Raw genomic sequence first — 27,593 nt, forward strand, 5'->3', positions numbered from 1 at the left:
CATAATACAGAACTAAGCTTTCTATTCTGCCTGGAAACAGCACAGGACATGGAAAAGTACTGACAATTAGAAAAGCAGTTCTTCATACAATAGTTTCAAGGCTGCAGTAAAGAAACACCCTCTTACAGAACTTGTGCATCACAAACTGCAGATAGTATTATCAGCACAGGAATGTACAGGGACAATACACAGAGCATACCTTAACACCTGCTAATACTTGTAATAATAATAATTTGGGTTATTCACTGATCAATATCCACAGAGGGGTTGAGAGAATGCTCTGAGAAGTGAACAGGAATTTAGAGTGGGTTCATCCCCTCTGCCAGGCTATCATCTCTCACCAGCAAGACTTGGAGCGAGCATGCTTTTTACCTAGTTTTTAGCTCTCTAATCGCTGCCAATTAACCTACATTAGATGTCTTTGGTTATGTAACATTATTCATCAGCTGTTACTGTAATTTTTTAATTGAGTCAGCAGCAGGAGACCAATATTGGTCACTTCCTGTGGTGAGCGGGCGGCAGCTCTGTCAGTCTCGCTGTGCACACTGGACACCAAGGGAGGACGGACCGGGAGGGCCAGGGTTAACCGTGGTTCTTGTTGGAGTCAATCCACTAGATGACAGGAGAAATGTAACTGTTTCACTCAGATTGTTAGTGTTAACATTGGGCTTGAGCTGAGTGATATATCTGGTTTTCTGTGCAGCGGAGATCTGTGAAGAAGTTGCGTGTGATATGGTTATGAAGCCATGGGGCAGGGATTTTGGGGTCAAGAACACTGTTTTAGATGAGATTACAGCCTCTGTTGCCGAAAATAGCAGTTCTGAAAATGAGAACCCCACCACCCTTCAGTTAATCATACTGAAAAAACAAAACCAAAAAAAAAAACACTGCAGAACCTCTCCCTCCCTCCCTGCCCTGTCACTCTCTCTCACTCCGTCTCTCTCTCCGTCACACTCTCCCTCACCCCTCTCTTTCTCTCTATTAAACGTAAACCGCAACTCCAGTATCCAGCAAGCCAAGAGGTACTGAACCTCTGTGTATGGCTAATGTGCAGGGACTAAGAGCCGACACGAACATCAGTGAGGATTACAGGACCCAGCGGATACAGGCTGTCCACCCATCTCTCCATTTCACACATGAGCCCGGGACTGCACATCGTGACTCGCAGCCATTTGGAACACTTCACAGAGATATAGAATTATTGTAGAGAAAACATTGAAGGATTCTCCTCCCGCTTACATACCAGTTACTTGGCAGCGCAGGTTTGTAAACTGCAGCAGGGAAAGCTAAACTAATTCCTGCACTGGAAGGAATATACTCTCGGTTTGCCTTTTTGCACGAAGCAGTTTTAATCTGGGTCTGCAAAATACATTCCAGTGAGCATCTCAAAAGAAGGTAATTTAATTTTTATTCTTTGGGACTTCATGACTGGAACAGTGCCGTTGTTTTATTCCTACCCCCATTCCCCCAGCCCCTCCTTGTCTGATTCCTGACTTTGTAGGTTATTGAAAGATTTCTATGGCACAGCCACAGATAAGAAGATTAAAAGGAATTAACGTCATTCTTTTGTCATTATAGGAATAAATTGATATTCTGTTTAATCGGGACTCCGTGGAAACATAAATCGTGTTACGGAGTCCAAACGGCAGGACGTCAACACGGGACCAGGCGCTGGCACTGACTTGGTACGTGACAGCAGGACTGCTGCCATGCAGGTCTGACTTGGACCTCAGGATGTAGAGCTGTGGATGATTTTTCTTGAGAGGCTAAAGAGGATTTCTGGAGCCAGACTGGCAGAGGTGGGCAGCCAGGCAGCTGTGGGGAAGGCAGCGGGGAGATGGCCAGAGCCGCCGTCGCCTCAGCAGTGAAGGTGTCCGTGAACCAGGCAGAATCCAGCGCGATGACCATGCAGGCGACCGTGACAGGAAGGGCTCAGTGCAGCTCCGCACCATCTGCCTTGTTATGAACATCATGCTGCTAGCATTCAAACTGCTCCTTCTCTCCTGGATCTGGCCGATAGCCCTGCTGAACGGCAGCCACTTCCAGAGCAGAAAGAAAAACAAGGATGTGTCCCTTGGAGAAAACAGGAGGCAGGGCAGGTGAGTCCCCAGAGAGCTGTGACTGTGGTTCTGTCCTTGGGGAAGACTGGTTTTATATATTTGATAGGGCTATGTCAAGATTTGCAGTCATTCTATGGTAATGATTAAGATGTTTTCAAACAGTTAAAACAGAATAAGCACAGCTGTAAGATTCATACAGTCATGTTTTTCATTTGGAAATGTTTTCCCCTTAATGGCATATACAGAACATGCTGTTTTACTGAGAATTGGAGATCCAGAACATGGGAGAAAGTTGCTCAGCTCTTTAGTAGGGGCAAGTGGCAACATGCGGATGCAGACTTGGCCAGCCTGTGTGCATGCACTGTGTCAATCATCAGTGCAGCCTTGCAGCCAGTGCAGTCTTTTGTGTACCTTCACAGGTATATGACATGTTTTACTATATATTTTAGAGAATTTCCAAGGAGTTTCTTGGTAACAATAAAACTTGTAGTGATTAAGAGAAAAGGGGGAGGTGGGAAAAGAGTTGGGACAGCCTGGAACCAATACAGGCCAACAACAAGGCATGGCCATGAGCAAGGTGTGGCTATGAGCAAGAAATGGCCATGAGCAAGCGGTGGCCATCAGCAAGTGGGGACGGCATGTTTACACTCTTCCTAGAGCTGTGTCATTCAGTCATTCAGTACAGCAGCTATGAAATTAATTGGCCTGAATGATTGGCTATGGTAGTCAGTAACACATAGGGCCTGGCAACACACCACAATGGTAGCCTCCCTCACCAGAAATGTATGGCTGTGGCTTCAGCCAGCTCTGTACCAGCCAATAAGAGCTGGTAGCAGGTGTCTGTAGGAGGTGATGAGAAAAGCAAGAGGAGAGCAGAGCGTGTCTGGTGGCCCGCATAGAACGGCCGACCATGGTTGCATTTCCCTGGTCAAGGCATTTACGGAGACATTGCTTTTGCCCTTTCCTGGGTGGACCTGGGTAAACGCTCCTTTGACCCCTTCATACCGAAACTCTGGGAATCCCTTGCCATCCCTGTGATCAGCATGGGAAGCCAATGAGACGCAACACTTCATGGCTCCTCTGTCTGGATTTCTGCCGTCACTAGCCTCCTAGACAGGCTGAAAGCTGTGTTTATGCCACAACAATTGAGGACTGTATCAGGAGCCACAGGGAACAATGACAGGCATTGTAACACACTCTCAGCTTCACCTTAGCAACCAGCACTACCAGTCAGTATCTAGATCTTGTGGAAATACACTCCACAGTTCATTAAGGAGAAGGGTGATTTTTCCAAGATAGACAGAGTCCAATTACAAAATAATAATCTCATATAACTGATATGCACAGCGTGATTATGTCCTGCCGGCTTTGTGGGTTCGATAGGTTTGCGAAACCTTAACCTTTTCTCTCTGGGTTGTTCCTTTAATTCTGACTGTCCAGCTGTCCCAGGCACGATGAGGACCTCGGTGTGTCAGCAGTGCTTATTTCTTAGAGTGCCATTTTAATCTGTTTTCTACATTGACATGGTGAACAAAATGTTTCTCCCCCACATAAGAACATAACAGTAAAGGTTACGAACAAGAGTGGGCTCACTTTTTGCCACACAAAATGCACAATTACCTGAAGACTCACTGTAATCTTTGTTTGTCCCCTATATGAAATGGCGAACATTGATTGAAAGCTGAAATCCTCCAGATACCCTGAGAGCAGTTTGGGAGACACTTTGCTCTTCCCCACAGGGTGTCTGAAGACCCCCCATCTAATCTTTCCTCTAATCCACACTTTAGACATGATTTTCCTGATCATTTCCCACACATTGACCTCGCTCTCTCAGCGTTTATCTATTTTCCAGAGCATTGTTCACAACCATGGCTCTTTATGCTGATGAGACACCAGTGCTACACATTCATCAGGAGTCTTCTCCACTAAGATGCCACTCTGTGTCGAGAGTGTGGGGCTGGTTGTGACTGTTATCCAAGTCAAGGGGCTGTGAAACCTCTTTAACATGATTAACCATTTCACTTCCTACAAGAACAGGAATAGAGCTCAGGCCTTCACAGGTAGCAGTCTGGAAAGGCGAACGAATTTACAATCATGAAATGTATCCCTTTATTAAACTGCAGGATGACGTTCCCGCACAGCTGGGGAATGCAGCTCACGCACGGAGCATGGGCCATCTGGCCAAGCGAGCAGAGCTCTGCGGTGAGGTAGTGGTTGCTCTGCATTTGAGTCTCGAACAACTAATTGTGCTGGCGTTACAACCACATCCATCACAGACTTTTACATGGTTCTCACTGCTTCTCTGTGTGTTTGCTTGTTTACCTTACACAACATGTTTTTTCCTGCCACTGAAAACACCTATATCGATAACAGGACATTTGGCAAATGTCTTGTAAGTTCACACTTATTTGACTGTGAGAATGAGTGTTGTACACACATCAGGCAGGTAAAACTAAGTGAAGTCCTACACCTCCACTGCCAGGGATAAGCAGCTGTGCTTTGGGATGGTCCAGTCCGGACCCTCCGCAGAGTTTACAGAGCTGCTATTTATGGAGTTTATGGCCTCTCTCCTCCCTTGTAGAGCATCGCTGTAAACGTAAACACAGAACACATGTATCGTTCCAGGCACGCCTGACTGGTGGTCTTGCTTCTTGTGCTTTGTTGTTTTTCCCAGTCGGATAGATTTCAAGCTGAAGAAGTCTGACAGCACAAAATCGATGCTGATAAAATCGGAGCAGCTGCTGCGGATTGAGGACCATGATTTCGCCATGCGGCCAGGCTTTGGTGGTAGGTCGCCTGGGTCCACTCCCCTGTGCTGTATTGCTCTTCCTCTGCGTGTGTGTGTGTGTGTGCTTGTCTGTTATTCACATAAAGTTGCTTTTGTTTTTCAAGAGCAATAGTTTGTGAGTTTCCTCCTGCTGTCTGCATTTGCAGGGGGGACTGTTTGTGTAGAGAGCTTATTTGGGAGGTTCAATCCAGCCTAACCCTTAGCAGGCTTACCCAGGCCTATTCTGCTCTTTCTAATACGCTTCAGCTGACAGCACTACCGTTTATGCCTTCAGATTTTTCTGAGAACTCAGGAAAAAATAGGAACAAAATAGGAAAAAAAAACATCAACAAAATCAACAAAATAAGCAGACAGCCCTGACCTAGTTTCATCTGACAGGCACACATAAGCTTTATAGCCCAGCTGTGGAGAGACTGTGCTAGCGCATTCTTCTGATTCTTGTTTTTTGCTATTGAGAGGTAATGTGAACTACCTATGGTTGATTATTATAATAATTGTGCTAGTGCTAAATTGTGCTAAATGTGCTAGTAATTGTTCTGTCCTATTTTATAAAGAGAAAACAGCTGGAATGTCTATACTGAAAAAAAAAGTTACTCCATTGCTGATGCTATCAGTCAAATGTACCACTTTCGTGCCCTGCAGCGCATTCTAAGGCACAGACTGCACTCGAGTTCAGGCATGCTATTTTTCTCAAATATCTGTTATGCAGTATTTTCACACAAAGACCTTGTTACTGTTGTAAGACTTTATATCACAAAAGGTTTCAAGTGAACAATGTGCAGAAAAAAACAAGAAAAACTAAATCAAGCAAATAAAAAAAAATATATAAAGAATAATCCTCAATTATTAAAATGTCAGTCCAAGGTTTTCTGCACGTCACTTTTCTTTCAGTTTTCCAGAGTCTTCGCGATAGTTTTGTGTGGTCCAAGCCATTGAGTTCCTCCCCAGGTTTTCAGACTGCCAGGAACAAAGTAGGTCATTGTGTCATCCTAGGCAGCCAACTATATAAAAAATATAACCTAGATTTTTTTGTCCTATAACTGAAACAATGGCTACTGAGGACGCAGATGTGTTTTAATGCCATATAATCTGGATTATGCTCAGCTCTCCCGCAGCAAGGCGGACAGAACACACAATGTTTGAGGTCACATGGGTGGTAAATAAACAGGAGATGCCTCCATGTTTCACTGCTGGTGCCTGGTGTGACGTCCCCGGTCACTCTGTGAGGGTGGCCAGGTGCGGGTAATACAGATGGGCTGGCATCTCCGGTTCACCTCCCAATGTCTGAGACACACAGCACAAACCAGTGACGGATTCATCACCTTGGGGCAAGGGAGCTCATGAGTGGCCCAGCTGGTACAAGGCTCCGCCCTCAGCGCACAGTTTCGGTGGCACTGGTGCTGAATGTAGTCTGGTCTGCGTCACCTGGGGTGATGCTCAGGATGCTGATCTCCATTGGGGTACAGTGGGCTGGGTCTTCTTCAGCCCCTGTGTGTAACTGGATGTTCATGAGGCTCCGCAGTGTTACTAGTGGGAGACCGTGGGCCAGCAATGTGAGAGACAGCAGATGTCTGTGTTGCATTGTTTGTTTCCCAGCCTTTGAAATCAGTTTATTTGCAGTCAACTGAATGCTCCAAATCAGCCTTTGTCACTGTGTTGTTTTCGACTGTGGGTCCAGAGTAGAAATATGCTACTTATCATTCTTATCAAGATGAGGGGTGTAATGCCAGTCCTGTATAATGCCCCGGCTGCAGGACACTACACACTGCCATTGGCTCCCTGGGTAGTCCATCATCATGGTAGGTGAGGCGGTGCTTCCTTTAGGAGCTGGGTTTTCCTGTCATTCCTATCATTGGACAAGCGGGTCAGGCCCTGTGTTCAGACACAGGTGTGGAAACACCACTACCACCTGCCATGTTTTCATTGTGATTTTGGATCTACAGATTATAAGATAGTATCTGAGTGGTTTTTCCTGTGAAGGGCTTAACTGTGATACTTTTCCTAGTTACATTCCTTTGATTGCTAAAGACCAGCTCCACAGAGCATGACTGTGTGAAGGCACCTAATTTCAAGTGCTTTCCTGCTCCAGTTTCCTGGTTGGTGCTGAGCTCTATACACTACTGGTCTAACGTTTACCAAAATTTTTCCCGTTTTCATTGAAATTTATGCAGTTTAATGTCTCAATGTACTCTGAAATTAAAGCATAGAACAAATAAACAATCGGAGACAAAAGTTAACCCCTTCTAACGATGTGAAGCATTCTCTGATGTGAAAAATTTGGTTTTTATACCCCCCTCCCCATTATGAAATGGGGGGTGAGGGGATACTTGGTCTGAGTAGAAATACAAAATCGCAGAAAATATTGACAGTTATGACATATTCTGGAACCAGACAGTCTACTGATCAAAACAAGACCATCCACGTTTTGGTAGAAGCAACACACACCCATAGAGAGCTCAAAATGTCAAGATGGAAAACTCTGTTTACAGTGCACTAATACACAACTGGGTCTGAACTTCTCTGTGTTTGATAGAACATCAAATAATATATACTGGATTAATTGTTAGCTTGTTCTGAACAAAACAAGCCTATTTGCAAAGAAATTCGATTGAAACTGAGACCATCTGTCAATCTGTGACCATCTAAATGAAACCACCCCCCCCCGGAGCTGACTGCACGTTTACCCCCCCAGGCTCTGAATGATGGTGGCGACACGGACACTGTAAATCGGATGTGTTTGAGAATGAAACGCACTGGTAGCCTAGAGAATAAGCTATCAAACGATGTGTGCATTGTAGGAATACAGTGTAACTTCTGGGTGTAACACTGACCAATTAATGCTTAAGAGGGTGTAGTAACAATGTATATGTATATAACTCTGAAATGTACATTATTTTTCAGTTTTTGGTAACCTAAACTTTTTTTTTAACCTCTGGCAGTTTACTGCTTACCTTTGAACCATTTCAGGTAAGCCACTGGAATTGAACTGCTTGCATTTCAATAAAAACTGGAAAAATGGGGGTGTTCTAAAACTTTTTACCTGTAGTGTAAGCATGATGGGACAACAAGCAAATGACAAGTTTGAATTATTTGTGATGACACAACCACAGCATGCTAAGCCTGCCTGAGCCCATTTCCTACTACACTACCAATACTGCTACTTTTTTTTTTATTTGCATAGTAATTCTACATTTAAAAATATAATTTATTTACAATACATAAAGGGGAACTCCACCGAAAATATTTTCTCAGGTTATTCTAAAAGTAGAAACATATTCTGTGAAGTGACGTTTTCATGTCCAGCTCATTCTATGAACCAGAAATCAGAGATCGTGTAGGCTACAGTGGAGTGTGAAATGTGAAATTTGTCTGCGTGCACGCGGAACTCGCGGCCTGCTTATTTGCTGCGCATTTGCAAGTCATGCTACATGCTTGCAATTCTTTTAGAGTATTTTCTCACTGACTTCAAAAACTTAGATCAGGCATCCTAGATGATCATCAGCACTATCAACCACCATTCTCAACAGCCATGGCCCCTGGCAGAGGGAGAGTCTACTAAACGTGGCTTAATGTGCTTTAAACATAACCATTACTTGTCAAGGTGTGTACGTTTACATTTAAGCATGTCCTAATACTATGAATAAAGGATGGATATATTTTTTCTAACATAAACAATATGATTACGACATTATGCCTTATAATCCAGTTAATGTGAAGAAATTGCTTAACATGGCTTACTGTACATAAAACATAGCCTTTTACATCCAAACTTTATAAATGACAAGACTGGCATTATCCAGGCTGATATACTTAACATCAGAAGGGATAATAAATAGGTTTGCCAACTTTAGCAAAAGCAAAAAATGGACACTTTACTCCTAGGAGTGTCCAGGGGCCATGCTCCCCTGCAGAGTTTTTTTGTTTGTTTTTTAAACAGCCTTTAAATGCTTGTCTATGGTGGCATTTCAGAGAAGGAATTAAGATTGTGCAGTTTGCTTTAAATGCATTTTCATTAACACTACAAAGTCAGGAGAATTCAGTTTCCCATTCCCATAAGTCAGGGGTGTTCACTCCTGGCCCTGGAAAGCCCATATCCATCAGGTTTAAGAGGTCACCCTTGTATGGGCTCAAATTAGCGCCATAAGTAACGAATTAAAAATATATATATTGTAAACAAAATGCTGCGATCTTTGCTTTCGCCGCCAGTTTCTTTGCTTTCGTTTGTTTTTTTTCGTTACGAGTTTTGGCGCTGTTTTGTCATGAGGGCGGGATTTACAGGGAGGCGCGGATCCTGGGTCTCCATTGTTCCAGCAGGTTTGAGTGACGGTTCACCAACCCAATCAGTGAGCAGGTGGGCTGGTCTGGTGATCTCTGTGTGCGATGGGAATCCACTGTGTAGTACGGTGTCCATTTTAGGACATCCTCACGCATCAGTCGTCCTCGAGTCAAGTATCGAGCATCACCCACTCAAGTCTCCGGTATCATGATCTTTACTCACCCCTCCCTCAGTCCGTCCTCAGCTCCTCCTCACGCCTCACGCAGAATGAGGCGGGGGGCGGCGTATACATGTTGACTTATTTATGTTAAATGAGTAATTACTATTCGTCTTTAAAGGATAGTCTTGGATTTCCATCCCATATTCTTCAAAATATGTAAAGGCATGATCAATACAGTAATTTAAACGGATCACAAGGTTGTTACATAAACATAGCACATTTCATTGCGTAAAGAAGCGTTTCTATTAATTAAGAAAGATAAAAATCAAAGCATTGTATCAATAATTGCCAGGACGCGGGTCTCTCACACCACAGCGCAGTGACCCAGCCGCACGTCTAAGAGCCGCCTTACGTAAATGCAGATTGACTGGATCAGCTGGGAGCTGTGATTTCCTAACATTAAAAAAGACTTGATGTGGGAGCACTGAGGAGGAGGCGTGAGGAGGAGCTGAGGACGGACTGAGGGAGGGGGGAGTAACGATCCTGTTACCGTAGACTTGAGTGGGTGATGCTCGATACTCGAGGACGACTGATGCGTGAGGATGTCCTAAAATGGACACCGTACTCGGTTTCAACAGCAGCGCCGATTCAGCGACTCATTAAACCCCCTGTGTGCGCAGACCTGCAGTCAAGAGCTGCACAATCACTGATCACCGCCATTGAGCCCAACATACAGCACTGAGACACAACACTGTGCACAGTAACATGTTTAATATCATGCTCATGTTAATGTAACCTGCAGAACACTTTAATTCAGCTGCTCAGATAACACAGCGCCAGACTGATGAGCTCACAGCATTTAGCAAGAGGCAAATGGAGGGGCATCGTATTCATTAAGAGCATGTGATGTCCCAGTTTATGTTTAAACTGACCAGAGTTGGGCACCCCTGCCATAAGTATTTTTTGCAGACTCTCTGCCTGCTGGGGGCCATGTTTGATGAGAATAGAGATCAATAGTGCCGATGATCATCTAGGATTAGTGATGGGCAGTTCAATTATTTTTAGTGACTTGATTAATTTGATTCAGTGACACAAGCCAATGCAGACCAAGTCAGGATTGGTTAAATAGATTTGAACGGGAAAGAATGAGTCCTTCACAAACTGCACATCACAAAAGCTAGGAAAAATCTATATTTGGTTGACTGGGTTAAATTAAATACAGCTGTGATGAATATGTATTTAGAGTCCCTGAGAAAACAACAGTTTGAAGCATGAACATTATTTAGCCAACAAGATTAATCTAAATGTATTATATATATATATATATATATATATATATATATATATATTTCTCATGCATAGGTGTATCTCAATTATTATTAATACGTTTTGGTAATTTGGTTGATTTTACTCAAGATGACTTGTAAGTATTAATCATAATTTGTGCAAAATAGTTAATCGTAAAAAATTGTATGTGTATAAAACAAAAATAACAAAAACAGACCTCATATTGATTTATTGTATTATTTATTTATTTGGCAGACATACCCATTGGGTCAAATGCAACCGAAAGCTGCGTACTAACTGCAGGGGCGTGTCTGGGGGGTGGGGGGGCTGGGGTGGCCACGGCCCCCCTGAAATGAGGCTGGCCCCTCCAGCGGCCCCCCGGCGGCCCCCTATATGAACGCCGTCAGCCGCGCTAGCCTGAATGAAACACCGTCAGCACCCCACCCCCCGCTAGCAAAAACATAATTAAAATAAGAACCAGTGTACAAATTGTCAGTTGGAAGGTTTTATTAAAAGTTTATTAAAGGTTTTACTATGAAATAACTGAGAATATATTGAAAGCTCTACAGGAATTATTACCCAGCTGGAATTGTAATGCAACATTATATTAATAATATGGAGTTATAATACAATTGCGCTGTATGTAATTGGCTGACTTAGTATTAGTATATGCCAGTATCAGTATGGCATGCCCGGGCAGGGCTGGGTCAGCGCTGAGAGCTCAAGGAGTGCTGCTGGGCTGCGGTGTTGGAGGCGCCGGGTCCGAACCTCAGCATGTGCATCGCACCCATTATTTTCTTGAAAATAATTTGTTTTGGGAAATAAAGTGCAGTGGGAAATGAAATTTAGCTTTAGCTATATATTTTTGTTTCATATACTTCTTGAGTTTGAATTATTAAATTGTGTAATATATACAGTATATATATATACATACACAAATATCACCCAGACAAAACACATTTCTGCAGACATTGTATTATCGATTATGCTACTAAAATAAATGTATCATTATATCGTGTTATATGGGATTTGCATTTTAACACGATTAGCATTGCCAAAGCGCAGCAGCGCTAGCATGTCAGCACCGGTACTCTGCTCAGGTTTGCTAGTTGAGACGAGGCCCGGCCTCTTCACTGACTTCACTTCCAGTTTGGTAGCATAACAATAACCTTAACCCTTAGTACAGTACTAAAGCTGGGGGTCAGCTAGTCTCCAACTTTGCACCACCTCTTTTTCGTTGCAATGGGTACTAACTTTAGTACGCAGCTGGGGATGATCCCAAGATATTACCATACTAGCTAGTACGCAACTTAGTACAGAGCTCTGTACTAACTCTAGAAGTTCATTGCAATTGACCCCATGTTACCTACGGCGGTATCATTAGGCCTGGGCTACAGCCCCGAATGTTTTATGAACCCCGGATCTCATTTTTTTTTTTTTTTAAGAAATAATAATAATACCAAAATTGCCCCGGATCTATTCATCTGTCATTCCGATAATGCATTAAAACCCTCAAAAATAATATGATATCGTTGGTCAATAACGCAAGTATGTTTTGGGTCCTCTGTGTGTCATTCAAGCAGCAGATCTACTGCACATTACATGGCACAGCGCATTTTGTGTGAGCCAAGAGAGAGAAAGAGAGAGAGCGCACCGGTTACAGGGCTTGCCATTGTTGGCATCTGGTGGTAGCTAATTCACTAAGGCAAGATTTGAGCTGAAGGGCGGCTATAGATATAAGAAGCTTTTTCAAAAAGAAAAAGGATCATGAAGGCAAGGGGCTAGAGGAGGTGGAGGATGAGGACGAGTTATCCCCTGTAGCTGGAGCTGCAGATGGACGTGAGAGTGCCACTGCCTCATCTAACGTTAAAAGCTCAGGTTGGTGAAGAAGAGGGCTCTTTAGCTAGCTAGCTAGTCTAGCTCAGTGGTTCTCAAACATTTTTGTCACAAGGCACACCATTTATGAAAACAAGTATTTCCAAGGCACACATTTACATATGATTATAGCTATGTAAATCATCATAAATAAGACTAATTCCAAGGCACACCTGGTCAGCTCCCAAGTGTGCGACGGCACACAGTTTGAGAACCACTGGTCTAGCTAGCCTGCACTCACTGTGATATTGTGGAACATGGGCTCAGCATAGAAAGAAAGTGGGATGACCTTACATTGCCTTTGTAGAATCCAATTGATAAGTCTTCAAACCATAATTAATTTCCCCTGAAGCATATGTATGACTCGTATGCATCTCTGCAACTGATTTGGTGATTTTGTTTATTTTGATTTTATATTGTGAAAGCCAGCCTACGCACCTGACTGGAACCTTTTGGTAGAGCACAGTGTCTCACATCTTATATTCGTTTAACTCTAGTTCGTTTTGGGTCCTCTCAAATGGAGGCACTGCTCTAAGGTTGCTTGCTGCTAGAAAACTCACACGGTCTGTTTACCTCAGTACTGCCAACAGTAGTGAGACTGCCTAGAGCAAAGAGACATAAGGTAGATATTAGGAATTTTTTTCCACACAATGTGAGTGCTTATAGCTAAGCTAGATATTTATGATTTAATGAAAACATTCTAAGAACAATATCGGAAGTACAGCTAAAGAGTTGATGTCTGATTGACAATGTGTAAGTCTAGCTAGCTAGCTAGCATTACTGCTGGCTGGAGATTTTTTTCAGATCAGTTTTTCTTTCCTTTTTTTTCCAAAATCTTTTTTATTAATACTCATTAAAACGTGCACCAGATTAATACATTTAGCTGTTCAAACTCATTTTTTTTCTTCAGGGGGATAATGCCCCTTTGGGTTTGGACTCTGGGCTAAGCTCCGAATGTATTGTAATCCTAGCAATGCCTACATAATAACTTTAATTAAGTTGTTACGAACGAATCAGCCAGACTCAAGTCAGTGAATCATTGAAGGAGTTTCGACAGGCTGGTAACCCAACTATTTATAACTATGATTGTATGTGATATATAAATACATTTAGAATAACCCTATTAAAATGATTAATTAATTATGTATGCCACCATGGAATCGTTGGATTAATAATAATAATAATAATAATAATAATAATAATAATAATAATAATAATAATAATAATATAGCAATCCTTTTAAAATCTCAAATGAGTGCTGTGGCGGATCCAATTGCCATCCCTGCACAAGCCTGGTTATTTTTTCTTGCTGGTGGTTCAAACCTGTAAGGAATCGGACCTCCCACTATTTCTTCATGTTCAACTTCATTTACACACACACAAAAACCATCACTCCGGCTATCCTATCGTACAGATTACTTACAATATCAGAAACGCCAAAACAGTCGCTTTAGCTGTCAGAAGCCATGCTGTCGTCTGCCACTTGTGACGTCACGCCCACTTCGTGCATATCTGAAGAGTTCACGGTATTTTCCTGAAATATTGAGTATTTTGGCACTCTCAAAGTGCTATCAGTCATAAAAATTATAAAAGTTATTGCCCATTAGGAAAGAATGCTAAGTAAGAGCCCATTGCCAAAAACGTATTTTCTATGTGGGATAAGAATACTTTAAGATTCTTAATTATTTAATTGTAAGGCACTGTGAGATGTTTTTTTCTTATATATGAAATACTACTACCATGACTACTACTACTACTAATGACGATATCTGAGTCACTGTGTCTGTCTTCTCTGTGCTCATTGTGTCCACAGGCACGGCCATCCCAGTGGGCATTGACGTTCAGGTGGAGAGCATCGACAGCATCTCAGAAGTTAACATGGTAGGAAACAATCATTTTCCGGCCCTGTTCGCAGAGAGGCTGGAATCCCTTTTCCTAGAAAGCCCCTGTCAGCTGGACCATGCCGGCTTACAGTCCTCATTACATAAAGAGGAGACGGGGCAGTAGAGCAGGCAGCGTACACATGAGTCAAGCTTCACAATGCACGGGAGCAACTGTCCCCCTGTGATTGTCCTATCTCCTGCACCCGTGTTCATCCTCACTGTAACTCCCTTCCTGCCACTTGTTTTTTATATTATATCACGAAACATTAACTAGATCAATTATATATATGTAAACAATTGAAGCTCAGTAGCTGGTTTTCTACCACAGGTCTGGATGGTTTAAACCACGATGGTTTATACAGGGGCCTGTGATGCTGTAGGAGTCCAGAGGAGAGAAGAATCTGTACAATAGGTGACCCGTGGCTCTGCAGTGTGTGAGCAGCAGGCCTGAGATCTTGACATTTAGCTCTCCTTTCCCCTCCTCTCCTGTCCCCTCCTCCCCTCCAGGACTTCACCATGACCCTGTACCTGAGGCACTACTGGAAGGACGAGCGGCTGGCCTTCCCCTCCACCAACAACAAGAGCCGCACCTTCGACGGCCGGCTGGTGAAGAAGATCTGGGTCCCCGACGTCTTCTTCGTCCACTCCAAGAGGTCCTTCATCCACGACACCACCATGGAGAACATCATGCTCAGGGTGTACCCCGACGGCAACATCCTTTACAGCGTGAGGTGAGGCTCTCTCGCGGCAGGAGGGGGTTGTCATTTGACATAGCGAGTCTGAGGACGGTCCCGACGGTCAAACGGTCATGGTTAAGCGAGGATTTCTGTGCTTGTGTTTCGTGCCAGCTTTCAGTTTTGTCTATTTAAAACTGACCTGAAGAGAACAACACTAAACCTTTTTCGGTGCAAGAATGATGGCATTGTAATGAAGTGAGGGAGCTGTGGGTCAGAGTGACCCTGTCTCGAGGGGTCCAGTCTCCTCATTGCTCTCTGCTCTGTCTTGCCTTTTGTCCTCCAGGATTACAGTCACTGCGCTCTGCTCCATGGATTTCAGTAGATTTCCCCTCGACACACAGAACTGTTCCCTAGAACTTGAAAGTTGTAAGTATTTTTTTTCTCTTTCATTTGTCATAGTTCAGGGGCTTGAGCTGAATCCCATTGTTTAGATAAGAACCCAAAACATAAGAAAGGTTACAGATGAGAGGAGGCCATTCGACTCATAGTGCTTTGATAGACGAGTTTCAGTGGGTGTGGTGTGGGCGAGGTCATGTGACTGCTGCATGAATAACTGACCTAGTTCAGAACAGCTATTCACCTTACAATGACGTCTCCCCTTTTCTCTCCGTGCCGTGAATAGGTTACACCTCTTTACACGAAAGCAGTAAAAGAATGCTGTTCACCGTAGGCTGGACTTTTTGTTCCTCTGGTATTTGTGTGTCAGAAGTTTCAAAAGTAAATTTGATCTGTTGGGAGAGATAAACAAAAGCAGGGTTTTTGAACTTCTGTCTCGACTGAAGGAAGGAATTTCTCATTTCACTCGTTTTCTGCTATTATTCTCCCATAAAATCTTAAAACCTATTGTTGTTGTTATAATAATAATAAAACTAACAATTTGTCCTTTCTCTTGTAGTCTTATAGTCTTGTAGTCTTGCCATCTACTTTGAGCAAGGCTTGTGACAGCTTTAAAAATAATATGCTTATCTAAAATGTTTTTTGTTTTTTTTAACCTCATCACAGTAAGAAAGATTTGCTCCTGAAAACAGGCTCTTTTACAGTACAGATACACATCAGAGTATCCCTCCCATACTGTCTTTAGTGAATAAGACCTGACTGTCACATGAGACACAATACACAGCACCACGGTTACATCTCCTGCATTCCCTTTATAGAGAGATGAGGCTTTGAGGATGTGTGTATTGATGTTTGTTTTTACAGTCCCTTTCCCTGTATAAACCTCTGTTCTTCTTTCCTTTCTTTAAGATGCTTATAATGAAAATGACTTAATGCTCTACTGGAAGAATGGGAACGATTCATTAAGGACTGATGAGATTTTACTGTCTCAGTTCTTTATTGAAGAATTTAATCCTTCCAATGGGCTAGCCTTCTACAGCAGTACTGGTATGTGGGGATCATTTCGGTGTAGTGAGCTGCTGCTGCTTTTCACATTCATGCTGCAAAATGAACGAGGTTACTTTGTGTTCCAAGCTGAAAATCTGAAAAGACGCCCCTGAAGCTCACAGACTTCTACTCTTTTCCTTTTCAGACGTTCAGCGTGTGGAGTGTGCCTAACCTTGCTCACTTTGCAGCGTTAGCTTCAGCATCTTCCTGCTTTCAAAATGTAATGCATGGACACGCGGTCCGCCCGCTCTGCTTAGCTCTGTGTTTGCTTGCTTGTTTGTTTGTTTTTCTGATGGCGACTCAAGGCAATTCAAGGGGTAAACTGTGTTCGCTTTTAGATGTTAATAACACAGCATTCATGCGCCTCTATCTATGTTTTTTGTGTGTTTTTTAACTCCTGTGTCTTTGCTAATGTTTGATTCGCTGTTCAGCAAAGGATTGCCTTGTTCCTCTGCAGTATTTGGGAAATCAGACAGCCGGCTTCAGAGCATGAGAGCTGGACAGACCAGCACTGTGCTCTCATGTCTGTGAAACTGTGAACGCTGATGAGCTCGGTAACAGGAATCGAACAGAAGCAGGAACAGTGAAATGAAATGTAGCATCCCTGTATCTTTAATGGGCCAGACATGGAATATGAATGCAAGGATTATAGCATACCTTTGGTGTTTTCCTAACTCTTAGTTCGAGCCTCGTGCAAATCCTTACCTAGGCTTGTGCATTTGTCACTGACACTTTGTTCTTGATGCTGTGCTGGTTCCTGTGTTATTACAGTGTAACTGCAACACACCTACATGTACAGATATAGCCTGCATTTTGCATGAGTTGATAGGTAGTTTAAAACATCAAACCGAACAAAACACATGGGCCCTGGTTATGGTATCTATAGAGTAGGCTATTACCTTTTAAATAACATAGGATTTACATGTAAACCTCACATTGTACATGCAAGGAAAACTGTTCCAGCAGTAAGCTCACCTTGCATGTGCCAACATTGTACATGTGTTGCAATGACACAGTGTGATAATACAGTGCAATGCTGCCACTAACGTCACAGTCAAGTGTCGCTGGCATACTGCTTCTTTGTGTCTGTCTCTCGATGCCTTCCCTGGCTTGTGCACTTCAGCTTCCCTCGCCTGGGCTGCCCTCCAGCCGGCCCCTGAGCTCTCCGATTGTGTACTATGTCCCGGTTTCAATGCACTTCCCTCCAGGAGTTTCTTTGCCCCTGCTAATGCTTTCTTCTCTCTCTCCTACTTATGTTTCAGGATGGTACAACCGACTGTATATAAACTTTATACTTAGGAGGCACATATTCTTCTTCATGCTGCAGACGTATTTCCCGACCATGTTAATGGTGATGCTATCCTGGGTGTCGTTTTGGATTGACAGGAGGGCAGTTCCAGCCAGGGTTTCTCTAGGTAGTTTAAAAACTCTGGTGATGTACCCCTTTTCCCCACTCCCGTCTCCGGCCTTGGCATTGCACCTGACTTATTATTGACTCAGAAAAGATTTAGTATCAGCCCAACTTTACAATTAGTTTGCTCAGGCAACAAAAGACAGATTTACCTGCATTATTTGGCACACAGATGTTTACAGAGGGTATGTGCTGAAGTAATGACATCGTCCATTCACCATGCACCAGTGCACCAGTTTCCCACAATGGGATTTATGTTAACATGCTATGTTTACTGTTGTAGGTGTGGCCGAGTGCTGTAGAAATGGTCACTGAGAAATGAAACTGCAGAGCCCTGCCAAACTACAACAGACAGATTTGAGGTAGACAGGATGTGATCGGCATCCTGATGCAGTATCTGATGCAGCTCAGCTTCACGCTTCACGCAGGGCCTCATGTGGCACTAGTAGAGGCAGAAGGCTGATGCTCATGCCAGGGAGAGTGTTAGAAGTGTGGCAGTCAGAACAGAATTGTGCCATTCTAGTTGGGGCTCTGGGTTAGGGTTAGGGCTGGGGCTAGTCCTTTTAATAAGGCTCTGCAGATACCGACAAATCAGTAGCAGTGCGGTAACCAGGTTGTGTGTGTGCTTCTCTGAGAGAGGCTCAGGTTCCTGTCTGTGTGCATTCGCACCCCCCTACAGGGATCACCACGGTGCTGACCATGTCCACCATCATCACAGGCGTGTCGGCCTCCATGCCCCAGGTGTCCTACGTCAAGGCGGTGGACATCTACCTGTGGGCCAGCTTCCTGTTTGTCTTCCTGTCTGTCATTGAGTACGCGGCCGTCAACTACCTGACCACCCTCGAGGAGATGAGGAAGCTCAAGAGAGGAAAGGTCTCTGGAGTTTGTGCTATCTGTATGCTGGGTTGGGGCTGGGGGGGGTTACAGCTCCGGTCCAGGGTGATCTTCAGGGTTTTGTGGTTGTAATTCTGGACCTCTGTAGTTCTGTGGTGAAGCTGATTCTGTTTAATTGCAGTTTTGGAAACATTTTCCTATCTATGGCAGTGTGGGTTATTTTAAAAGACCGGAAAAACCCTCTGGAACGTGGCTCTCTGTCCCCCTCACCTGAGTCTCTGTTTGGTGAAAAGCACTTGCCGCACATTCAGTGGCAGATATTCTTCAGTTTAGCTCAGTTTATAGTGTCGCCATCTGGTGCTCAGTGAAGGTACTGCAGATCAATTTGTAGTTGGGTGAGAAACTTGATTTTAGTCACTCTACAGTACTGTGACCTTCAGTCTGACTCTGTTCTCTGTCTGGAGGAAAATTTTACTCTCAAAACCAGAACCTCAAAGGTTTCTGGGAGTAAAGGTTCCTAACTTAGTGTTCCTTTTACCCATTCTATGACACTCCACAGGAGACTAACTTTAGATTACATTTAAAAACTTGTATTTAAGGCAGGAATGTATTGATTATCCTTTGCCAAGGAGAGAAACACATGTTCAGCAGTGACAGCCGAGTAGCTGTTATTTCACTGTGTCCTTTGTCTTTCCTCACAGCTTCCTGTGTCCTTCAATACCACCCAGGCCATGGCTTTCGATGGCTGTTTCCACGACAATGAAATCGAGCTGACGCCCTTCCCAGAGATCCCCCACAACGTGGAGCAGCCCCCCCCCCGGAACTCGTCCGAGCCCCCCCCCACAGAGGGACGGCGACTGCGCAGGAGGCGCTCCCTGAAAAGCAATGTGGAGTACATCATGAACAACAGCCACATCATTGACTCCTACTCCCGCATCCTCTTCCCTGCTGCGTACGTTCTGTTCAACATCATCTACTGGAGCTTGTACTCATAGGCCGGGCAGCGGGGCACCTCTGACTCCAGCCACTCTGTGCAATTGCAGATGTGCAAAACTTGCGTAAACTGAGGGTGACATGCAGTCATTTTAATTTACTTTTTTTCCACAAGTCTCTTCACAGACATGACATTTTGGGGTTTTAATAGATTTTAAACTTAGAAAACAGCCACCAACCAACCTGATTTTGCTGTATATACATCTGTGCATGCACACACAATGATACTGAGGATAACTGCACAAGACTCCATCTGTTGGTGATGGATGGTGCTGTGGGTCTTAGACAGAGCTGAAGTTGGTTTTTTGGTTTGGTGAGGGACTCTACCTGCCCGTATGCATTGAGATGTTTTGTACAATAGTGTAATGCAAACATGGTGAGTGTTTATGATCAAGGCCTGTTCATTTGCCAACACAGTAACAGTACATCACAAAGCTTCAATCTCATAGAACAGCTCTGGGAGCAACTGAAACAGCAAACAAGCAGAGACTGCAAAGTCCAGTTTTTCTTGTGGAGGTTTAGACCGCTCTGCTGGAGGAGTGGCGTAACAGTTGCAACAGTCAGAAAGGCCAAGGGTTGGCCAACACCGTCTCAACTATATCGTAGCCAGCTGTCTTTTGGTAATAGTATGTATATAAATGTAAGTGTGTGTATGCCTGTATGCGTGTGTGCGTGTGTGTGTGTGTGTGTGTGAGATTTGTACATATGATATTTCATCTACAATAATAAACTGAAAAAAAAACATTCTAAAAAATTACATTCATTTATTTGTAAATGAGAGTAGTACCTCTATAAAAATATAATTAACTCAAACTACTGTAATAATTTGTACCAGATACATATACATATATATATATATATATATATATATATATATATATATAATTTACACTACTGTTGAAATAAGACTACAGCATTGCTTAAAGCAAGAGTGCATAAAAAGCAACAATAACATTAATCTGTAGTAGATAACATGCAAGTAAGCTTAATGCTGTACAGGGACTGGAGGGGGGATAGTGCGCAGAATGACAGCACAGCCCAGAGAAGGAGCACACGGTGCAGCAAAACTGTGGCTCTTCAGGCCCTCCAGGACCAGGGCTGCAATCCCGGGTGTAGGTCTGTGATTCAAAAGAAGCACACATCTGGATAACTGAATCAAAACGATGTTACTGGAGAGCTCCCGTATACAGCATCCCCTCATCACCAGGCTGCAGTAGAAACACCTCCCTGTGAGTTCCCAAGACTATTATGTTGATTTCAAGTGCAACTGGAAAGTTATAAAAATATTCATATTTTACAGTCACAAGAAGCTTGACTTTGAACATATTTTTACACATAAATATATAGATATAGAAAAAACATATCACTACTATGTTAGTAGGGATACGTGGATATTACAAGCACCTGTATCTGAGACAAACCTATTCATATATATTATACATATGTTAAATATAGCAACACTCTTGTAGCCAAGAAACAAAAATAAAACAATTTGTTCTTTGTAAACATAAACGGTGCAGCAGCACTCTTGTCAGTATTCTTCGTAACATAGAATAGCCTTGATGAAGTCTGTCTGTCCATCTGTCCCTTTGCTCCAGAATCAATGTTCTTTTTTCTGCATCGCTCTGTTGTTGAAAACCTCATTCAGCAGAACGTCAAAGTTGGGGTCAGTCAGTGGTGCGATGGCAATGTTTTCATAGGGGTTACCTACTGGATATACAGAACATTGATTTATGAATGACTGATTGATTATCTTGTTTAGCTGGGGTAGGAGAGAACTTAACCATTCAGACATTAACTTTAGGACAATCTTAATAGAGCAGATGATGTCACACAATTTGGGTTGTCCAATCCACCACTCATCCGGTCTTTGTTTCAGGAATAGAAACAGATCCCTGACACTTGCTCCTTTAACACTAACCATGGCAGATTTGGGTTTTAAGGATGGGACTAGGGTGGGGCTTTGTGTTAGATTACCTAGTAAAGACCGTTCTGTTAGTGGGAAGATTATGTTCTTACTGGTTGGGGTTTCAGATTTTGATTTTGACTAGGGTTGGTGCTCTGGCTATTATCCAACCCATGTCTTGCACTTTAATGAAAAGCGGTAAAGAAATGAATAAAACACAAACTGGGAAGCCACACTGACCAAACTCATTGCTCGGGCCGCTGCTGTCGCTCACGAGGAAGGAGGTGGAGTTGGTGGAGTCGGAGGAGTGAAAGGAGGCACCCCCCGTCACGGGCTGCTTCCTCGTCTTCTGCAAAGCTGTCTGGCTCCAGTCTGAGACAGTATGGCAATACATCAACACTGAGCACAGGTGGGTCTGAGGCCTAGAAATCTGTCTACCTGTCTGCCTGTCTAATGAAAGATGCAAGCTGTGTGACACTGACTGTCATAAACATACACAGTTCAATACAAAAAACACGGTATGGTAGATGGTATCTCACACAGACATTTCTAAACTCAACAGAGAATTTGGTTTCCCAATTCTCATACCTATCTAAAACAAAATGCCACTGGCTACTTGTGAATTCAGGTCTCTAGTACTACCGACCCAGTCAGACACCTACACTAGATGGTGTCTCCGTTTCTTACTAACACAAAGGCTCTCTCTGCGTTTCCAGGCAAGGAAGGCAGGCCGTACCTTCATTCTCCGCCGTCCGCAGTTTCCCACAGCACAGGTGTGCTCTCCACTCTTTGCGGACGTTTTCTTTCAAGGCGCAGTGGAAAATGAAAATGAAAAACCCTGCAAGAAAAACATCATGGAAAAAATATAATGAAACATTGAAATTATTATCGTAAATGTTATTATTTCAAAAAGAGTATGCTAGTTAGTTTCGTCTCTATAATCACACATCAAGGTAGGAAAGATGATGTGAGGAGAGGGGATGGGGGGATGGGAGGATGGGAGGATGGGAGGGTGGGGGGTTACCTTGCAGGGTGTTGAAGATGGCGAACAGGTACATGAAAGGCAGGTTGACGGGGCCCCAGGCGAAGAAGGCAAAGCCCCAGGTGAGGCCCAGCAGGAATGTGAGGCTGACTGCACTGCGCAGGCTGCTCGTGGTGGTGCTGTGTTGGCGCGAGCTGTGGGGACTCTGCCGCTTGATCCGGCACAGCTGCACCATGACGGTGATGAACATGGACAGGTTGAGCAGGAACACCAGGCAGAAGTACACCACCACTGACCCGTAGAACACCGTTTCTTTCTGGATCCAGCAGCTGCGGGGCAGAGAGAGAGGCCCGCGTGAGTGTCTCTGTCTGTCTTGTCTGTCTGTCTGTTTGCACAGGAAAACCTAATCAACTCGTCTGACCATCTGTGTGTTCGTCTGACTTCCCATCTCCCTATATTTTTTATTTATTCTGTGTATCTATTTTATTTATTTATTTTATTTAAATTGCATGAAAATGGAAATAACTGGGGCCGGCCTGTGCACTGGCCGAGGCCAGAGCTGATGGGCTGATTTGTCCACCATGCTCCAGAGTTCCAATTAACCCAGTTCACCCTAAATCGGCTCTATTTTTCTTTTTCCAGAATAATTGTAATCTCCATTCCCTTTCACTGTCTGTACTTTACTGTGTCTCATTATTATGGATTGGGATGCCATGGTGAGCTCTCATAACATCCCCCAATAGTACGGTAACATGGGACAGTTCAGACATTGTGTTTGCCACATGCTCCAAAGGTCATGGCTGGGGGGAAGGGGAGATGCATGATCTTAAAAATCAACTTACAAATCATCCGTTGCACCATTTGGGAATTTTCCATAGTGTCCGAGCCCATAGAAGTTTTTGTTGACAGCAATAACAATAATGACCACAATCAGAGGGGCACCTGAAGAGAGGAAGAGGAAGAAGTGACTAAACAGAGAGTGGTTCATTATGAAGAGGGGAAGCCATAAAACAGGCTGAGTTGTATTCAATTTTATAAACTGCTGAGCTTCAAGTTTCATAATGAAAAACTACTGCAGCCACAGCAGTGTGTGAATTTTCCAGGGCAGTGTTCTCTGAGAGCTAAAAAAAAAGCCTTTTCTTCTCTCTAATGCTTTTGCACCTAACGACCATAAACAATGAATTCGGCAGGGCCGACTGAGCTGAGTTTACAGTGAGAGCTCAAACTGCCCTGAAGGCCTGCAGCAAGCAGTGGCAGCACCCCCTCATCTCGTTCACCGAGCCAGAAAGATCCACAGCTCACCCCAGCCCACAAGGGAGAGCTTCAGTATGTATTTCCTCGTGTAGGTGTTGAAGACCTTCACCAGGGCCAGGTACATGTGAAAGGCCTCCAGGCCCATCCAGGTGAAGGAGACGAGCAGGAAGTAGTGCAGGAAGAAGGCGACAGAGATGCAGAGGCCGATGGCGTTGCTGTACAGCGCCAGCCAGGAGTCTAACAGGAACACCATGTTGAGCAGCAGTAGGGCTGTGCACAGGTGCATCAGGATCTTTGAGGGGTAGTCCTTACGCAGCTTCCTAGCAAGGTAGGAGGACACAGGTCAAGCAGGCCTAGTCGTACACGCTCTCTCGCACCACCGAGACCTGGCTACAGACTCGTGCTGCAGGCTGCAGACAGCCTGATGGTGTCTGCCCATAGGCAACACAAAACACCTCATCCACCAGCAAAATAGCTCCCTACATGGGTACGTCTCCTGAGGGTCTCCACCTGGCCGTCTGGAGAGCCCTGCTTATCGTGGCCTTGGGCAGCAACTTACTCGAAGATGATGTAGGTCATCAGTGTGATGGAGAGGAAGATGGCAGAGATTCCACAGCCAATGAAACTGATAAAGGTGAGGATGAGTACATTATTGGGGTCCGACTCCACCTGCTCCTGCAGATTCTGCAGGGAGAAGAGCAAAAGCGAGGCAGTGCAGATTAAAGCAAAATATTAGCACACTCTGGTAGTGCTAATAATTTGCCTTGTGGGATAAATAACAAGCAGGCAGCTGCACTGGAGGTTTCAGGAAAGGGAATCTAAGCTGTAGCAACAAGGCAATGCAGAACATTGTGCATGCTGATATAGGAACCATTTAGTGTAAGATTTAGTGCAGTATCAATGTGCTGAGTCTGGACAGAAAAGTCTCAGTATTTCAGATGGCCATGCTTCAAACATGTATGTATGTATGTATGAAGTACGTCATTTATATATTGATTATACACACAGTCTAAAGTCCACTCCATTAAATTCAAAGTTAGTGTGAAATACTAACTATACTGACAATATAATCTTATTATTTGCACATTTTAAAGAGGATAGCACTACATGTTCAGAGATATAGAAATAAAATTATATATACATACACTTTTATACACTTTTATATATAATCTCTTCCAGGATCCCCCATCCACAGGGCATGAGGGCTCACTGAATGGTGTGATGAGTATGAAAATAATGTGAATATTATGCTATGTCACCAGATCTCAACCCAATTGAACACCAGTGGGAGATTTTGGACTGACGTGTAAGACAGCGCTCTCCACCACCATCATCAAAACCCCAAATGAGGGAATATCTTTTGGAAGAATGGTGTTCATCCCTCCAGTCCTTTAATTTGTCACCCATCTGTATATATATATATATACACTCACCTAAAGGATTATTAGGAACACCATACTAATACTGTGTTTGACCCCCTTTCGCCTTCAGAACTGCCTTAATTCTACGTGGCATTGATTCAACAAGGTGCTGAAAGCATTCTTTAGAAATGTTGGCCCATATTGATAGGATAGCATCTTGCAGTTGATGGAGATTTGTGGGATGCACATCCAGGGCACGAAGCTCCCGTTCTACCACATCCCAAAGATGCTCTATTGGGTTGAGATCTGGTGACTGTGGGGGCCAGTTTAGTACAGTGAACTCATTGTCATGTTCAAGAAACCAATTTGAAATGATTCAACCTTTGTGACATGGTGCATTATCCTGCTGGAAGTAGCCATCAGAGGATGGGTACATGGTGGTCATAAAGGGATGGACATGGTCAGAAACAATGCTCAGGTAGGCCGTGGCATTTAAACGATGCCCAATTGGCACTAAGGGGCCTAAAGTGTGCCAAGAAAACATCCCCCACACCATTACACCACCACCAGCCTGCACAGTGGTAACAAGGCATGATGGATCCATGTTCTCATTCTGTTTACGCCAAATTCTGACTCTACCATCTGAATGTCTCAACAGAAATCGAGACTCATCAGACCAGGCAACATTTTTCCAGTCTTCAACTGTCCAATTTTGGTGAGCTTGTGCAAATTGTAGCCTCTTTTTCCTATTTGTAGTGGAGATGAGTGGTACCCGGTGGGGTCTTCTGCTGTTGTAGCCCATCCGCCTCAAGGTTGTACGTGTTGTGGCTTCACAAATGCTTTGCTGCATACCTCGGTTGTAACGAGTGGTTATTTCAGTCAAAGTTGCTCTTCTATCAGCTTGAATCAGTCGGCCCATTCTCCTCTGACCTCTAGCATCAACAAGGCATTTTCGCCCACAGGACTGCCGCATACTGGATGTTTTTCCCTTTTCACACCATTCTTTGTAAACCCTAGAAATGGTTGTGCGTGAAAATCCCAGTAACTGAGCAGATTGTGAAATACTCAGACCGGCCCGTCTGGCACCAACAACCATGCCATGCTCAAAATTGCTTAAATCACCTTTCTTTCCCATTCAGACATTCAGTTTGGAGTTCAGGAGATTGTCTTGACCAGGACCACACCCCTAAATGCATTGAAGCAACTGCCATGTGATTGGTTGGTTAGATAATTGCATTAATGAGAAATTGAACAGGTGTTCCTAATAATCTTTTAGGTGAGTGTATACAGATGGGTGACAAATCTGTCAACATATTTTCTTTTGACAGTTTTTTTTTTTGCTTTTGTTTAAATTTGTTCATTTCTGTATACACAACCTGGCATTGTTCTATGTGTTTCTATAAAAACAGACCAGATCTTTATTTCAAACAAACACAGACAGGAATGTATTCTCACCAAAAGAACTCCAAAGCTTGTGAGATGGTTACAGCTGCAGATGGTTTCTTCAGCTGTCCAGTTGGCCACAGTGCAGCCTTTTTCATTCCAGCCCCCCTTTCCTCCTACAGAACACGAGAACTTGTTAAACAAGACAGCAGCATGGGCCACCTCTGAGCACAGTTTTGTGAATGTGTTCTTACAGAGGAATTACCCAGTATAAACATGAAAAATAAGTGAAATAAATATATTGAGAGTTTCTCAGTGGAGTTACTATCAGTTCTCATTCTCCACTGTGCACTTGCAGTGTCTTTGCTGGAGAACCACAGGGACTGGGAAAGGGGAGTGAGGAAGTGATACTGACCATTCTTTGTGAGATCCCAGAACATGCACTTGACACTGTCGTTCTCCTGCAAACAGACAGTGCTGGGGTCATTGGGCCTGTTCCTGACTACTGGCAGGAGGAGGAATGTGTGTGTGTTTGGGGGTGGTGGTGGTGGGGGTGGTGGTGGTGGGGGGATGTTATTTAGCAGGTAACCATGACTTACTGTTGGGGGCTTGAGATTCCTGAGGGTGAAAGTGACGTTGTCTCTTAGCCCACTCAGCGACAGGTTGGCTACGCTCGTCCCGAGGACGTAACTGTTCAGTGAATTGGAGTCTCCCTGCAAGGATGTGATACAATGAAATGACAGCATTTAACCACTGATAAAGACACCAGTACAAATGGTGTGGGGGGGGGGTTAAAACAGGCATGCGTATATACCCCAAAGAGAGTGCTCTTCTGGAAAAACTGGAACTGCACCCTGGAGGCCAGCTTGTGCTCCTCGCTAGACAGGCTGCTCATCAGGGAGGCAGGCAAGGTGATGGAGGCGGCCGTCGTGGAGCTGCGGACATCACCCTCCCCGTCTCTCCTCACTCTGGTGGTGGCCTGGCCTGTCACGCTGACCTGTAGATCGTCACACACACATC

At 43.9% G+C, this 27,593-nt stretch overlaps 2 protein-coding genes across 4 annotated transcripts in view; one reads left to right on the forward strand and one right to left on the reverse strand.

Moving 5' to 3' along the window:
• Positions 1-1,553: 1,553 nt before the first annotated feature.
• On the forward strand, positions 1,554-20,376 carry LOC136746489 (gamma-aminobutyric acid receptor subunit rho-3). The gene is made up of 9 exons (XM_066699017.1): positions 1,554-2,099; positions 4,735-4,847; positions 14,260-14,327; positions 14,837-15,060; positions 15,350-15,432; positions 16,312-16,449; positions 17,712-17,864; positions 18,540-18,733; positions 19,396-20,376. The coding sequence occupies exons 1-9, from the start codon at positions 1,963-1,965 to the stop codon at positions 19,687-19,689; spliced, it is 1,404 nt and encodes a 467-aa protein (XP_066555114.1). The 5' UTR covers positions 1,554-1,962; the 3' UTR covers positions 19,690-20,376.
• Positions 20,377-21,096: 720 nt separating this feature from the next.
• The window catches only part of adgrg2a (adhesion G protein-coupled receptor G2a), a 28,595-nt gene continuing 22,098 nt past the window's right edge, over positions 21,097-27,593 (reverse strand). For 2 of the 3 annotated variants that reach the window (XM_066699016.1, XM_066699013.1), the window contains 11 exons: positions 27,388-27,570; positions 27,173-27,286; positions 26,989-27,034; positions 26,646-26,749; positions 24,389-24,513; positions 23,878-24,149; positions 23,418-23,517; positions 22,618-22,904; positions 22,330-22,431; positions 21,834-21,965; positions 21,097-21,397 (listed from right to left, as the gene is read on the reverse strand). In XM_066699016.1, coding sequence (XP_066555113.1) covers positions 21,288-21,397; positions 21,834-21,965; positions 22,330-22,431; positions 22,618-22,904; positions 23,418-23,517; positions 23,878-24,149; positions 24,389-24,513; positions 26,646-26,749; positions 26,989-27,034; positions 27,173-27,286; positions 27,388-27,570 — 1,575 coding nt within the window. In that variant the 3' untranslated portion in view covers positions 21,097-21,287. The remainder of the gene's footprint in view (positions 21,398-21,833; positions 21,966-22,329; positions 22,432-22,617; positions 22,905-23,417; positions 23,518-23,877; positions 24,150-24,388; positions 24,514-26,645; positions 26,750-26,988; positions 27,035-27,172; positions 27,287-27,387; positions 27,571-27,593) is intronic. The other variant, XM_066699014.1, reaches the window with a different exon arrangement.

This window comes from Amia ocellicauda, chromosome 3 (genome assembly GCF_036373705.1).
Source record: "Amia ocellicauda isolate fAmiCal2 chromosome 3, fAmiCal2.hap1, whole genome shotgun sequence".
Classification (NCBI taxonomy): domain Eukaryota; kingdom Metazoa; phylum Chordata; class Actinopteri; order Amiiformes; family Amiidae; genus Amia; species Amia ocellicauda.